The sequence below is a fragment of the Mercenaria mercenaria genome, unplaced genomic scaffold (assembly GCF_021730395.1).
Source record: "Mercenaria mercenaria strain notata unplaced genomic scaffold, MADL_Memer_1 contig_3368, whole genome shotgun sequence".
Taxonomy (NCBI): domain Eukaryota; kingdom Metazoa; phylum Mollusca; class Bivalvia; order Venerida; family Veneridae; genus Mercenaria; species Mercenaria mercenaria.
In genome coordinates this window covers 2331-18670 of record NW_026461497.1, presented here as the reverse complement: position 1 = coordinate 18670, position 16340 = coordinate 2331, and the positions used below count along the sequence as shown (strand labels likewise).

The following is a 16340-nucleotide window of genomic DNA, read 5'->3' as shown; positions in this document are numbered from 1 at the left end:
ACGTTAAACGAATTTATATCAAACAATTACATTTATTGTGCTTTGTATAGCTGTAGGGACAAATAGTCTGGACAAAATCATTAATGTGTGTTTTTGTTACATTTTTAATATATCCGATAAATTTTCTCTGATAATTTGAGTTTTAGAATTTACATATTTATCATTCACTTAATATTCTACACAATGCAGTGAATAGTTACTTCAGTATTATTCTGAGATATCAATGTCTAAAATAACTGTCTGTTTATAACTTTCACACAATGGAATAGCTTATACATAAACAACCAATATTTTTGATGGGTTTAACGTCTCGCTGACAGTTATGGGTCATATGGCGACGACTTTCCCTCCATTAATGGTGGAGGAAGACCCCAGAAGTCCCGCCGTGTATCATTTAATCATAGGCGGGCACCTGGGGGCACCGACCTTCCATGGATGGCTTCCTCACATGAAGAATTCCGCGCCCAATGCGAGGCTCGAACCTACATTGGTGAGGGAAAAGTAATAATCATCACCTTGTCAAAAAGCTTCAGTAAAAATATTGTATTTATTGCATATATTACTGGCTTCTACAGTTAAAGCTACTGCAAAATACACTTTTTATTTACACTTTCTAGAAGTCATATCTGCATTATTTGCATATTAAACAGTATTTACAAAATCTCGTAGTGTCGTCACTGAGAAATCTAGATGAAATGAATGAAAGTATATTGAAATGATTGTAGTCTAGAAATACTGATGCGTTCCTGAGTCAATATTTCAAATCTCTCAAAATGAACTGGTGTAAGTTCAGGAATTTATATCGTTCTGATCACTGTTTTAAAGGGAACTGAAACTCGAAATCGTTTTGTAGGTTATAATTGCTACATTAGAGTGAAGTATAACAAAGAGATATATTTTACTTTAAACGTTATTACAGTATTACCTTTTGACTGACAGACGGATGAACGAACTTATTTTGGTGCCCTAAGATGACTGACATCACTTAAACATGTTAAAGGAACGGTTGTTTTTCAACCAAAGTACACTGCATTGAAATTATTTTGAAATCAGGTCAGGGGTTTCTAAAAAGAATATTTTTATAGATTTTTCTTTTAGTTGCCATTGCAATTAAAATTTTTAATGGATTGCATATATAAGGAATTTAAGAAAGGGGAATCCAAGAAATACTTCTGTTCAGTTTGGAAAGATTGGCGTAATTGAAAGTTCTTAAAGAAAATTGCAAGCATTCAACAATTCTCCAAACTCACAATGAGCACTTTATGCTCACTTGATCTAAACATAGGGTATTTGTCTTTTACCATTAATGAGTCTTCGTCAGTTAAAGCAAAGACAAGCTGTTCGACCAAAAATTAAATACTGCATACTGCTTTGCGTGTATCGGTGCTATACCCCGGGCACGTTAAAGAACCAGGCTGTCTATTCGAAAAGAGCTAAGCTAAGTTAGCCGGACACGTCTGTATCTGAAAAGTTCTCTCTGTCTGTTCTGGGGTCTTTATCTCACTCTGTCTCTCTGGTCAGATCGCTCTGTGTCTGTGCTAGTAGAGGATGATTTCACGACCTGTGTGGCTGCAGTTGCTATATGTAAAGCGCCTTTGAACGTGTTTGTCATGAAAAGGGCGCTATATAAGTCTGGTTTAATAATGATAATTATATCATGTTGAAAATACACTTGCGTACAAACCTTTCTCCTCGTGAATTCTGTCCATCTGATATTTTAGGGATACCGTACGATCTGTTGAAGACATTTCCTCGATGACTTTGCTGAAACCTGTTACTAGGTCTTTAACACTTTTCTGTTTTGGTTCATCTATGCAAAATTCGGCAGAGCTCAGTTCTGGTGAATAAAAACATGAGCTATTGTGTTCGTCAATGGTCCATTTAAATGTTGCTATGTTGACAACACGAAGATCTTGGTCAGCAATATATTGAATAATACAAATGACAATGATGAATATAAAATCATTCGATGATTCAAACGGCGTTTTAAAATTTTCTTTCATATGCCTTGAATTGGAAAAATGTGGACACTCAACAATTGTTTATTTTCTTTTGTATTGCAAACTTCATTGCCGTCTGAAACATTGTTCTTAAGCTAAATAATTACCTTCTTTTCACATAAGAATAACTAAGATTTCATTCAAATGTGAACAAATGGAATATGGTAAGGTGGAGCAAAATGAACGAGGGTATCCTTTAAATATAAAATATGAATTTCAGTATGAATAATTAAAATACTGTTTCTGTGAAATACACATGGATGCTCTAAATACTCAACAGACAGGTACAAATTCCCATCCATTTCTTTAATAACGTTCTTTTTGACTAAGCTTTGGGGAAATAATTTACTATTATAAAACATCATTTTCCTCAAGGAGAAATCTAGCTCTTTTTATATAGAAAATCCTTTTCTTTATATAAAAGACATATGCATATAACGGCTTCTATAACATATTACCCGCAGGATCTTCCAACTTGACAACAGCACATCGTTTGTTCTTCTTGAGGCTGAAATCCTTTACTGCATCATTTCCGCGTCTTTCTTCGTTTTCGTAACACATTTTGAGACCTTCTTCTGTCACAGTTTCCGTAAATTCGTTTACAGAAGGTTTTGTGTGTTTCAATTTGGTTGAAGTGTGTAGCGGTACTTCTGGAAATAAATTTAACGTTATTGCATGTTCAATGTGACAGTCTTAAATAACACAACTGTGCTATTAAGGAGGTAGGTTACCTTCATATTTGTATGTGCGCATGTCCAACCGGAAGCTAACGTGACGATTTACGACGACGTTTACGACGAACTAAATGTGTTTGTATATTCATTCTTCTGAAAACAAATCATGAACTTGTCTTCGATCTGATGCTTTATGGTTTAATAATGCAGAAATAATGACTAAATTGCCGCAGAAACGCTTCAAAACAATGTTGCCTTAAAATGACGTCATTGACGTCATGACGTTACGTGTCAGTTACCGCGCAAAATTAATAGCTTTTATCTTGAAAGTACGTAATTCTGTACATTTTCTTTATTTTAACTATTTTCAAATAACCATTATTTGCTGAAATATTTTTTATGAGTCTTTTGCTCTGAATAATAATCAATATTTTGCTTCTTTTATGTAGTTATATTGAAATGTTATGCGGAATGTAAGAAAATGGATGATGGCAATATTGGAATACAGTTGGGTGAAATGTTACTTGTTACGGCCATTTTCAAATAAAAAGTCTAGCAGTTTGATTTGTAATACCTATTTTTCAGGTTCCGTTGATAATTTGTTACTTACATACTAAAACTAAGATCTAAAATTGTTCAAATTTCAGTAGAAAATTGTGGTTTCTTGAATTGAATTGAGGTTACCATGGAAACGAAGCCCGTGACCTATGTATCTAAAATTTTCTAAGACATTTTAAATTCTTTACCACTTACGATATTGAAAGTGTATACAATCATCTCATAACGTGCCTACAAATAACTGGAAGTTAAATTAATTATACTCACTGATCCTTTCTACGTGCACTTCAGTGTCAAGGACAGTTATTGGAAGATTCTTCAAAATAATGTTAACAGCTGAAAAATAATGGTTTAACCGATTTCATAAATGAAGGCATTTTGAGGACTGTCGATGGCAGGTTTGAGCAGATTTTCCGCTTTGCTGTATGAATTTCGCAGTTATATATCTAATTATTGTATCATTAATAGTGCACTTATAAATAAATATTTTGTTTTTGCGTTTTGTGGTATTAATAGCGCACTTATAAATATTGTTTGTGTTCTCAATATATAACAAATTGATTGATAAACAGATTGGCTGGACCATGTCACCTAAAATTTATTCGGAAGACACACAGTTAATTTCGTAACCTTATTGAAATTATTACCCAAGTAAAATTCAATGCGTAACCTACTTTCATTTAATATATGATGTTGGTTTTGTAGTTTATCATATGATAAACTATACCCAACGATCTAAAGGTTTCATCAGAAATGGAAACCACATCATTTTCAAGTAAATCTTCTAAAGTAAATAGTATTTTTATACCAGAACAGCAAACAAAACCATCAGGCTCAATGACTTATAAGCTTCATTCGCATGGATTAAATCAACTTTGTATTAAATTGTTTCGTTAAATGGCGTTGGAAAGCTTTTCAGTTTACGTAACGTATGATAAAGGACAACATTCATTTACATCAATTTATCTTTACCGCAATAATGTTGACTGCTACTTGCTGCTTGTACTGAATTTTATCAAAAAGTGCCCCATAAAATGGATGGAATTTTAAAATCAAAACAAAAATGTATAAATAACATTTCAGCAGGACTTACCATTTTCTTCTTCAAACTCAATAATTGCAGAACACTCGTCTTCGTTGATACATATTTCTTTCACCTTTCCACCATATTTTTCCTCATTTTCAAAATACATTAAAATCACGTCTTCATCAATTGCCTCTTCTGGAAGGCCTGATACTTTGATTGCATTTAACTTGTCTGTTATTTCATCTGTTTCATGGGCTTAAACCATTTATAAGTTCAGAGTAAATATAAAACAGAAATATTTTTACATTTAGTTATATAATTATGTGACATATCAGGTTCGGTCACATATACGACGAAAGAGCATGGGCTAAATATATTTACAGTTATAAGTATCTGGACAAATTACTTGTAAAAGGGAAAGTAGGTTTGCTCACGTATATGCAGTTCTCTCTTCGACGTCTGTTTACAGAACGCTGTATATTATTTCAAATATGATATATAGTTCTGAGCTTTACTAAAATCTAAATATTTAATTTGCTTTTCATACCTTCATCTTCCAAAAAAACAATCATAATCGTTTTTTTTTTTTCGTGGGGTGTTCATTTTCAGTAACAAGTAAAGTAACACTAAATACTCATAGATTTCAAACAACAACAACAACGACAATTTTAAAAACCACGTGCAAACGCCGGTCATTAGGCTTTATTTATATCGATACACTTTAGGTAATATGCTAACTTTCCAGCACTGGATGATAAAGGAAGACTCTAGGCGTCCTTCGGGAATTATTTTGAACACCAACGGGCAGCTTGAAAGAACTTTCTAACTTTAATATTTCAGCTTAATGACTTCGTCAATAAAAAGTTCTGCATTCGTATAGATGTAAAGAACCCGCAGTGTAAGCGACAAGAAATCTGAAGTCAGCGGTTGTAATCCTCCTGCCACGGAGGACACTTTGATTTATGTATCTAATCAAAGAATCAATAATATTAATAGTGTAGCAAAAGTTAAAGACAAATACTCTCTAGATATACTTAAGTCTTGAAATAAAGACAGACGGACCGATATATATATATATATATATATATATATATATATATATATATATATATATATATATATATATATATATATATATATATTAGATAATTGTACCTCTACCAAATGGGTTTGGGATATATATATGTAGACAGAGAGGTACAATTATGTAATAACCTGCCTACAATTGAATTGTAAAACTGGAAGTTAAATACAGTCATCCATATTAAAATTATACTCACTGAATCTTTCTACATGCACTTCAGTGTCAAGAACAGTTATTGGAAGATTCTTCAAAATATTTTCAACAGCTGAAAAAAGAATAATGAGCCGGTTTTATTGAAAATGCTTTATTTGAAACAATTACATTTCAAGTCATTTATCAAAATGCTAAGACGACTGGTGAAGGCTACGGAAGAGCATTAATGTCAGGTGCGTTTTATTTATTAACTCGAAATTTTGAGATACTTAACTCGAAATTTTGACTAACTAACTCGAAATGTCGAGTTAATTAGGTCAAAATTTCGAGTAAATAACTCGAAATGTCGACTTACAAACTCGAAATCTCGAGTTAATAAATCGAAATTTCGAGTTACGTTACTCGAAATTTCGAGTTAATAACACGAAATTTCGACTTCGTATCTTGCCCTTCTATCCGCAAAATTTGAACGTGTCCGTCTGTCAAAGGCCAAAAATGTAATGGACGGCTTTTGACTCTTGGAAGTGGAATCATCTATCTACACATCCATATATTGTACCCAACATGTAGGGACTTGAACATATACTACCATACATCAATGTTTGACCTACAATAGCCTCTAGAGCTACTCCAGATTTCAAACTGTATCCAGGATATATACCTTCATTTACATGTATAGTATGTTCAGGTGGCAGCGGCTCGAACTAGGTCGAAAACCTTCCAGATATAGTCAAAATAGTGAGATATTCTAAGTTTGAATACTTCCCGGTCAACTTCTGTGACCTCTCCTCAAAATATAGATCTGTCCAAGTACCCGATCTTGGTCAAACTCATAGCTACACGTTCATGTCTATATTTCATTGCCATATGGGCTCAAACTAGGTCAAAAACCTTCCAGACTTAAACATGTTTTAATTTATACTGATTTGTTTTAGCTCGATCGTGATGAAAGCTTCAAGCTTATTGGATTCACTCTCGAGTCCGCTTACTGGAAAAACCAGTACTGGCGTCATATGAGAAGTCATGTTCGTGACCTCAGTGGGGCTCAAACTCACGACCTATTGAGCTTAAATAGTGATATTTTTATGAGCAAACGCTGCCCGGTCATCTTAATTATATGACCCTGTAGGGCTACCAGATACAGCAGATACCTAATCTTGTCCAGGACCTATACATCAACGTAAACAATTGTATTTAGTAACTCGAAATTTCGAGATACTTTACTTGAAATTCCGACTTAATAACTCGAAATTTCGACTTAATAACTCGAAATTTCGAGATACGTAACTTGAAATTTCGACTTAGTAACTCGAAATTTCGAGTTAATAAATAACATACACCTAGCACTAATGCTCTTCTGTAAAAGGCAGATTTCTGCATATGTATCGTTTTTGCTGCCATATAAATATGCTAATGAGTGCGTGTCCTAACACTACTTGTTGACAGTTGGGATGAAACTGAGAATGACTGCATTTACGGTTTTTTTCTGTTACCAAATACAAAGTTACTTGTACAAGTTACCGTTTTATAAAACTTTTCAGAGGACACATTTTATCTCAAGAAAGGAAACAAACACATAAAACGTTTTAGATAAAGAAATGCTTAAATAAAAAACTTAACATAGAAGTATCCACATGTGTTGTTTGCTGTATGAATTAAGCACTTATGATTATTGTGTTATTGATAACGCACTTACAAATAATTGTTGTTTTCTCAATATGTAACAAATCAACAAATCGAACCCCACATCGGAATGTTTTAAAACATGTGCAAACCTACTTTCATCACTAATCATTTAGCATGACCTGTTAGTTAAACATATCAACATTTAAACGCATTTATAGTACTGATAAATCGAATGGTAGGTTTGATAATATCAACATTTTATTTACAGGCAGTATATAAAAATGTGGACCTATCATGCCTGGTTCATCCGAACCGAATACACCTGTTTAAGTGATCTGCTCAACTGAATGGCTATCCTGAATGATTAATACTAAAAGCTAAGCGCGATTTAACAAGAATCAAGAATTTACATACTCTGAAAGGTTACTTTGTGAGCAGTCAGTAAAATAACAGTTGCCTGGACTAATTTACCATTGAGAGAACTTACATTTGTACACAGTCTTAGTTGTCAGTTTGACATATATGTAGGGTAGCGACTTAACTACAGACTTAACTACTTTATCATTGATAATTAAGAATGGACCTTCTTCTGTAGATGTTGTTAGGAGTATAGTAAGCATTGTGAGATTTACAGAAGTAAACTTACCAACCTGAAAGCGAGTAAGATGGTCATGTTTTCAGACATTCTATATGCATATTACCATTAATAATACGCATTATAATATATGATATTATTCAAACTTGTTAAATACATATTAACGGAAAAATAATATTTAGTATATGTCACAAGAGTTATTCCAATTTCAATTAACTCAAAGGGCAACCGTTGCCTGCCTTCAGATAATTTGGGTCGGTTTGTTCGCAAGTATAAAAAGTACGTTTATAATTCAGTTACGCCTAAATACAAACAGGAAAGTGTCTTTTCATATTGAATGTATTAAACGAGGTTTAAAAATACTATAGAAAGGCGCTAGTGTTAGACTCTTTTGTTAGCTTTAACAGCTGAAATATCGATTCTTTTCTTTCTTAAACTATTACAGATCAAGTTAGTTTGACCAACGTCTCGTATATTTGAACGGGCTTTAACGTTAATATATTAATACTCTAGTGTTATATCTAAAATAAGAACTGATGTTATTGACTCCCACGACGCCAAACTTAATTAAGATCATTATCACATGATTCCATATTATAAAGCTGATACTGAACCTAAATTCTTGTTGTGCAATATTAATTAAATTGTATCCAAAAGTAACAAAATTTATTCCATCAATAGACACTACAGACAACATATTATACAGATGTGGGCGTCATGTCTACTTTAGAATCTTGCAGAATTTTAACTCAAGTATGTTACAGTTTTGTGGTTTGTGATATGCCTTCTATGAAACTATATCAAACGATTTCATTTCATCAAAAGTCATATTATTTTCAAGTAAACCTTCTAATCTAATGTGTTTGTTAAACCAGATTATTAAGCAAACCCAGACTCTACATCTTCAAGGTTTAGTCCAGAAAGAATTTGTGTCGTCAAATGGCGTTGGAAAGCTTCTCGGTTTAAGAAACGTACGAGTAAAGGCAACATTCATTTACATCAATTTATCTTTACCGCAACAATGTTGAATGCAACTTGCTGCTTGTACTGAATGTGATCAAAAAGTGCACCATAAAATGAATTGAATTTTAAAATAAAAGAATGCATGAATACCATTTTAGTAGGACTTACCATTTTCTTCTTCAAACTCAATAATTGCAGAACACTCGTCTTCGTTGATACAAATTTCTTTCACCTTACCACCATACTTTTCCTCATTTTCAAAATACATTAAAATCACGTCTTCATCAATTGCCTCTTCTGGAAGGCCTGATACTTTGATTGCATTTAACTTGTCTGTTATTTCATCTGTTCCATGGGCTTAAACCATTTGTAAAACCAAATTAAATATAAAACAAATATACTTTTACATTTAGGAAAATACTTATATGCGACATATTAGGTCCGGCCACATTTAAGACGAAGGAGCAAGGGCTATAAATATTTAGAGTTATAAGCCTGTGGGAATATTACTTGCAAAAGGAAGAATAGGTTAGGTTTGCTCATGTATATAGAGTAAATGTTGTCTCGTCGACTTCTGCGCCCTGAACGCTGTATGTTATTTAAAATAAGATAATTATTTGCTTAATTAAAAATCTAAACGAAACTACTTTGCTTGCCGTAATTAGTGCATCTCCCAATACACTTTTGGTGATCAACAAGAGTAATCGTTCTTCTCGTTGGGGAATATATTGTCCTTTACAAGATGCATAAATCTAAATACCAATAAATGTGATATAACAACAACAATTTGAAAAACAACAAGCAATTGCCGTTCAATAGGATTATGCTGATCGTTTAGTTGCTTTGATGCATTTAGTTTTATGACAACTCTCAAGCTTTGAGTGATAGAAGAAGATGCTCTCTAGCCATTATGTTGGGCATGGTGCTCTCTAGCCATTATGTTGGACATGGGCCGACACCTGAGTAGAACCACCTACCTTCGTTAGTCAGCTTAATGACTTCTTCGCAGGAAAAAGTTTTACATTTATTGGGCAGTGAAGAACCCACAGGTGTAAGTGGCAAGTGATTCGAAGTCAAGTCAGCGGTTGTATCTCTCCTGTCACGGAGGTCACGTTTTTAATTTATATTTCTTATAATAATTTTAACAATGTTATGCTATCCAATAAAAGGTTCTCACATGTAACATATTTGGAAAACGATAGGCTTAAGACATGCTTTATTTAAGAGTATTCGAGAATATTATGAGCTGACACAGCGATTATGTAAACTCGTTCTTAACTAAGCTATGTACTATAATTGATCACTGACCCCAATACACTGACCAAAGAAAATGCTTGGTGTTTGATGACTATGAACCAAAGGCTAATAAAGTCTGATTAAAAGTTGTTTCCCAACCGTGCGACCTACCGACCACCAGACCATTATACATATGCAAAGCAGTATCCATCCGCTTTTGGACATATAGTAAAAGAAAGTGGAAAGAAAGCTATCAATTTTTAACTTCACCTGAATTATACACCGGCATAACAAACTGTAAATACTACCATAACTTACTCATAGCTTCCAAACTCACTTCTGTTCCGTTTATCTTAAGCGTATGGTTTTGTAAGATGAATTCAACAGCTGTAAGGAGAAAAATGTTCAACTGACATGCCTTATTTCAATTTATTTATTTCAGCAGACAGTCTATTTTGGAGGCAAAAATTATCAAGCTATTACAGCTTTAGTTTTTTGCAGCCTTATGGGAAGGCAGACGCTCTTGTAACACTATTTGTACTTTGAGTTGATTATCTTTTATCTCGGGTCTAAATATCAACATCGCTATAAAAGTCCCAGAAACGATATATATATATATCACTCCCCGTATATACTTCGTTAGCAAAAGCAAACATTATGAATACGTGCAAATGAGTTCACTCATTGTGTTTTGTAAAATATTCTACATTCAACTGAAATTGTCGAACTGGTCGACTTTCCTAATTCAATATGGTTTGATAGAACATGAATACGACTGAGCAAATAAAACATGACGGTCTATATTTGTAATGTACACACATTAAAATGGAACATACTTTAACAATTATTATGTTTTTCTCTTTGTGGACCATTATCAAGTGTTGAGCTATTTCTTAATATGCCGTTTAAATAGGATTCTGATTTCTTCTATATTTTAACAACTACTTTGAATTATTTTATGTTGATGGAAGCTTCTTTTAACCTTCAAATGTTTATCTAATTGGAATCATTTTCAAATTCACTATAGACTATATTGAAACTGATTCTAAAATATGTGTGAACCTTCAGCTTCCTCAAATTCCATAACGGCACAGTGTTTGCCACTATACATCTTCACACTCTTTACTGTACCGCAACCTTGTATTTCATTTTCGAAAAACGTTATGAGAGCATCATCTGTTACGCTGTCTTGTAGTCCGGAAACTTTGATCTTTGTTGGCCGTGTAGTTTTTGTGTCTACTGAAAGAATAGTATTTAATTTTTGTTTCCAAATACTCGCTACCACGGACTTTGTCTATTTGTTCTACGTGATGACACTGTCAAAGTTATGGATGGATTCTAATTAAATTATCAGGAGATATTAGTTAGCATACGCGACATGTAAATATGTATCAGATAGTTTGTAATAACCTCACATTTTATACAGGGATTTATAAAGATGAACTGCATTTTTGCAATACCATTCAAACTATTAGCGGTACATATACCTTCAACATAAACAACAAATCATACTGCCATAGCAAATTTTAAAATTTGATCTGATCAAGAAGGAAATGTTTAACAGAAATGGTGAACTTAACGTTACACTTCAATCCGCCAATTTACACTGAATGCATAGATTACTAGATGTCTTTGTAGAACAATGTTACCTCTTAAAATTGTCAATAACTTACACAATACATTGTATTTACGATACATGGTGTATGTTTTAGATGCAGTAAAATTACATTTGCAGCGTAAAATCTTCGTCTACATGTGAACAATATTTTAAAATTTATATTTTATTTACTTTTTACTGCAATAGAACGCTGAACTTCACTTCAATAATACTTTTGGTTCAGGTGTCACAGCGTGTGCACGGACGAATATAAACAAAACGCTAATGAAAAAATTGATAGTACTGGCAGCCTACTAGATTTTCTGGTTTAGTTTAAATGCATGTCACGTGAGTTTTATTTTAACAGACACAACTTACCATAAATTTCAATGTTTACTTCAGTTTTAAGCATTTTGACAGGTACTTGTTTCATCACTCTATCGACAGCTGTGAAGAAAAAATGTCATCGCTGTGTTTTTACATTGCTATGTTACAAAGTCATTTTGAGAAAAAACAATTATTTCACTATATTGTCCATGTTATAATCGGAAGTAACATGGCCTGTCCTGTTTACCCATACATTTGGTATTTCACATAAAAAATAATTTTCTCTCTCTCTCACTCACTCACTCACTCACTCTCTCTCAGAAGTTTCAACAGCACTTAGATGCAGCTGAATCGTTAAGTTTTCAGGAACTTCAGAACTGGAACTGCTACAGTTTGTGTTTAGAAAGTAAAACTGGAATATCAGTTAATACATTCGCTTTCAACAAAATGCAAGAAACTAGTTTTGATAACATTTACCTTCTGTTTCTTCGAATTCAACAATAGCTGAATTTCCATCATTATCAATTGTCACTGTCTTTACTTTACCACCTTCCTGTCTATTTACATTTCCAAAGAACAAGATCAGGAATTCAGCCGTTGCTCTTTTTGGTATACCTGTTACTTTGATTTTCGTCGATTGAGTTGCTCCTAAAATACATTTACTTTTAAATTCCCTTATATAAAACAAATGGAGTTTTTTTTTTTAATTTTTAAAAATTAGTTATTATGTCAATAAGCTCGTCATCGAAACATATGCAATTAATAACGTGCATAAGCATAAATTATTTGTTTGCTTTAAATCACCGTATTGATATCTTGAGTAACGAGACCAGTATAGGAATTTTACTTATTTTCGCATGTAATGTATATAAATCATTTCTCACAAGTTGCATTGCGTAACATTATGTTCTGTCGCATGCCTGTGACAAAGGTTATAAAACCCTCTAACTACAGTTATGTCAGGTGTAGGACAATCAACATACATATCACGCTATCTGGATGATACTTTTGATATGGACAATCCGTTTCTATGATTAAACACACAAATACCCGTGAGCTGCATTTTGATAAACTAATAATAAGGATACTATTACAGCTTTTTAATACATATATATATGATTTATCTATACAGGAACGTATGAAGATAAAAATGAAAAAATGATTTTGATTTTAGTTCGGTAAACTTCCGTCATTCAGACCCTGTGTACCATTTTACGGGGTATATCTACAGTTACTAAGATTTGCTAGAGCGTGATATCATGTTGAAGAATAAATATAGTACCAAGAAACTACTTCAGTTGGGTTATTAGTCTCGTAAATTGGAAAATAATGTACTTAAGTTTACTAATAATTAACTAAGGTTTACTACATTAATTCGATTTGTTTGTTTGTTTGTTTGTTTTGGGTTTAAAGCCGTTTTTCAACAGAATTTCAGTTATGTAACGGCGGGCCGTTAACCTAACCAGTGTTCCTTGACTCTGATCCAGTACAAGCCAGTCAACTGCCATAAATAAATCAGAGGTGGAGGACGAATGATTTTAGACACAATGTCCTTTATCAAATCGTCATGAAAAACATACGCCCCACCCGGGGATCAAACTCGCGACCCCGAGATCCGTAGATCTGCGCTCTCCCTATTGGGCTAAGCGAGCGGGCCACATTAATTCGAACTCGGATATAACAATTAAAAGTGAAATAAAGGTATTTCGTTTCATTATTTACCAAATACTATTGGAAAATCGCCATGACCCAACACTTACAAAGTTTATATACAACATTCCCTTAAAATCAAATTTTGATATATTTTGTGGTAGAGGTGTTTTTAAATTACTATTAAATTTTAAGACCAAATCCGAATAACGATGGTAAATAAGATTTAGCCAATTTAATCCTACTGAAGAAGACTGTTATTTTTTTTATCACTTTCATTGAAAAGCACGACTCTCCTTCAAAGCAAATTAATTGAGAAATATATATCCTGTAAAATGTTGCGAGGGGTACATGCTCATTTAAATGAAGGCAAATTACAATACTAAAATTAAGATATTCTCATAACTGTTAATTTGGATAATATTTATATTTCGTTTACATGAAAATAAAAAGAATGCAGTGGTATCCGGATTGTTATTTGTTTAGTCATAGGAAAAAGGGTATCCACCATTTACATAAAAGTGGAGTACCAATCTAAAGATTACCACCTATATAGCGTGATGTGTTTATAAATGAACTAATAAACGTCTAGAGTCAAAGTAACTCTTTCATAACGACAAAAGTAAATCTCCGAAAAGGGTTTTACAAAAAATTGTTTCCATGGAAATACCAATGACTTTTTAGTTGTTGGAAAACTGCATTCCCAAACCTGAATGAAATGTTGTTCGGTAATATGGAGAGGACTTTTCAAACAACAAATAGATATATTTTATGATAGTAAATTATTTGATGAATCGCTTTATATTTATATACTGTAGATTTAATATTACGTATATCTGGAGCGCGTATCGTTTGCATTATTTAGTCAACTTACCAGACTCTATAGGACCAGGATTTTGATTTTAGTTCGGTAAACTTCCGTCATTCAGACCCTGTGTACCATTTTACGGGGTATATCTACAGTTACTAAGATTTGCTAGAGCGTGATATCATGTTGAAGAATAAATATAGTACCAAGAAACTACTTCAGTTGGGTTATTAGTCTCGTAAATTGGAAAATAATGTACTTAAGTTTACTAATAATTAACTAAGGTTTACTACATTAATTCGATTTGTTTGTTTGTTTGTTTGTTTTGGGTTTAAAGCCGTTTTTCAACAGAATTTCAGTTATGTAACGGCGGGCCGTTAACCTAACCAGTGTTCCTTGACTCTGATCCAGTACAAGCCAGTCAACTGCCATAAATAAATCAGAGGTGGAGGACGAATGATTTTAGACACAATGTCCTTTATCAAATCGTCATGAAAAACATACGCCCCACCCGGGGATCAAACTCGCGACCCCGAGATCCGTAGATCTGCGCTCTCCCTATTGGGCTAAGCGAGCGGGCCACATTAATTCGAACTCGGATATAACAATTAAAAGTGAAATAAAGGTATTTCGTTTCATTATTTACCAAATACTATTGGAAAATCGCCATGACCCAACACTTACAAAGTTTATATACAACATTCCCTTAAAATCAAATTTTGATATATTTTGTGGCAGAGGTGTTTTTAAATTACTATTAAATTTTAAGACCAAATCCGAATAACGATGGTAAATAAGATTTAGCCAATTTAATCCTACTGAAGAAGACTGTTATTTTTTTTATCACTTTCATTGAAAAGCACGACTCTCCTTCAAAGCAAATTAATTGAGAAATATATATCCTGTAAAATGTTGCGAGGGGTACATGCTCATTTAAATGAAGGCAAATTACAATACTAAAATTAAGATATTCTCATAACTGTTAATTTGGATAATATTTATATTTCGTTTACATGAAAATAAAAAGAATGCAGTGGTATCCGGATTGTTATTTGTTTAGTCATAGGAAAAAGGGTATCCACCATTTACATAAAAGTGGAGTACCAATATAAAGATTACCACCTATATAGCGTGATGTGTTTATAAATGAACTAATAAACGTCTAGAGTCAAAGTAACTCTTTCATAACGACAAAAGTAAATCTCCGAAAAGGGTTTTACAAAAAATTGTTTCCATGGAAATACCAATGACTTTTTAGTTGTTGGAAAACTGCATTCCCAAACCTGAATGAAATGTTGTTCGGTAATATGGAGAGGACTTTTCAAACAACAAATAGATATATTTTATGATAGTAAATTATTTGATGAATCGCTTTATATTTATATACTGTAGATTTAATATTACGTATATCTGGAGCGCGTATCGTTTGCATTATTTAGTCAACTTACCAGACTCTATAGGACCAGGATTTGGTTCAATGCCCGCCATCATAAGGAGAAGTCCAATGAACAAAACACTACCAACAGCTTTGAGGCCATGACTGAAATTGACTACAAGAACAAGCGTAACCACATCGACTCCACAAGAATGTCTGAATGTTCCTATCTTTGCACGGTACGTTTGTATGTCCACACCCATTCTGTCTGCTTTGAATATAAAAAGTAAGCATGTAACAGTCTTAGGTAAGAGCTTCATGTAAGGCTACACGCAATTTAAGCGTACACATTTTATGTACCATTCCCAACATATTTTATGTATTCTTACTGGGAATTAGTATTCATATACAAATGTACATAGATTATTATACCTAATCTAAATATTATTATTATTATTTATTGTATCATAGCTCGGTGTTGTTTCTTAACAAATCTGGTGCAGGTAAATCGTATACACCGAGTGCAGGGTGCGGTAACTAAAAGTGTGCAGGTATTTAATACCCGCACGCTAGTTACCGCACTGCTGGATAGGAAAGTATGCCAGCCTGTCTGGAACAGTAGACAGCGAAGTCTATTTTATTGATTTTCTGCTCTCGCATTGGTTTA

At 33.2% G+C, this 16340-nt stretch overlaps 1 protein-coding gene across 1 annotated transcript in view; it reads right to left on the bottom strand.

The window, feature by feature from the left end:
* LOC128552998 (uncharacterized) overlaps nucleotides 1-15940 on the bottom strand; it is a 35291-nt gene extending 19351 nt beyond the window's left edge. The window contains exons 1-11 of the mRNA XM_053534098.1: nucleotides 15747-15940; nucleotides 12318-12488; nucleotides 11892-11960; nucleotides 10979-11155; nucleotides 10235-10303; nucleotides 8849-9037; nucleotides 5540-5608; nucleotides 4326-4514; nucleotides 3500-3568; nucleotides 2459-2650; nucleotides 1685-1837 (exon numbers count right to left, since the gene is read on the bottom strand). Of these exons, the coding sequence (XP_053390073.1) occupies nucleotides 1685-1837; nucleotides 2459-2650; nucleotides 3500-3568; nucleotides 4326-4514; nucleotides 5540-5608; nucleotides 8849-9037; nucleotides 10235-10303; nucleotides 10979-11155; nucleotides 11892-11960; nucleotides 12318-12488; nucleotides 15747-15936 (1537 nt within the window). The 5' untranslated portion in view covers nucleotides 15937-15940. The remainder of the gene's footprint in view (nucleotides 1-1684; nucleotides 1838-2458; nucleotides 2651-3499; nucleotides 3569-4325; nucleotides 4515-5539; nucleotides 5609-8848; nucleotides 9038-10234; nucleotides 10304-10978; nucleotides 11156-11891; nucleotides 11961-12317; nucleotides 12489-15746) is intronic.
* Between the last annotated feature and the right edge of the window lie 400 nt (nucleotides 15941-16340).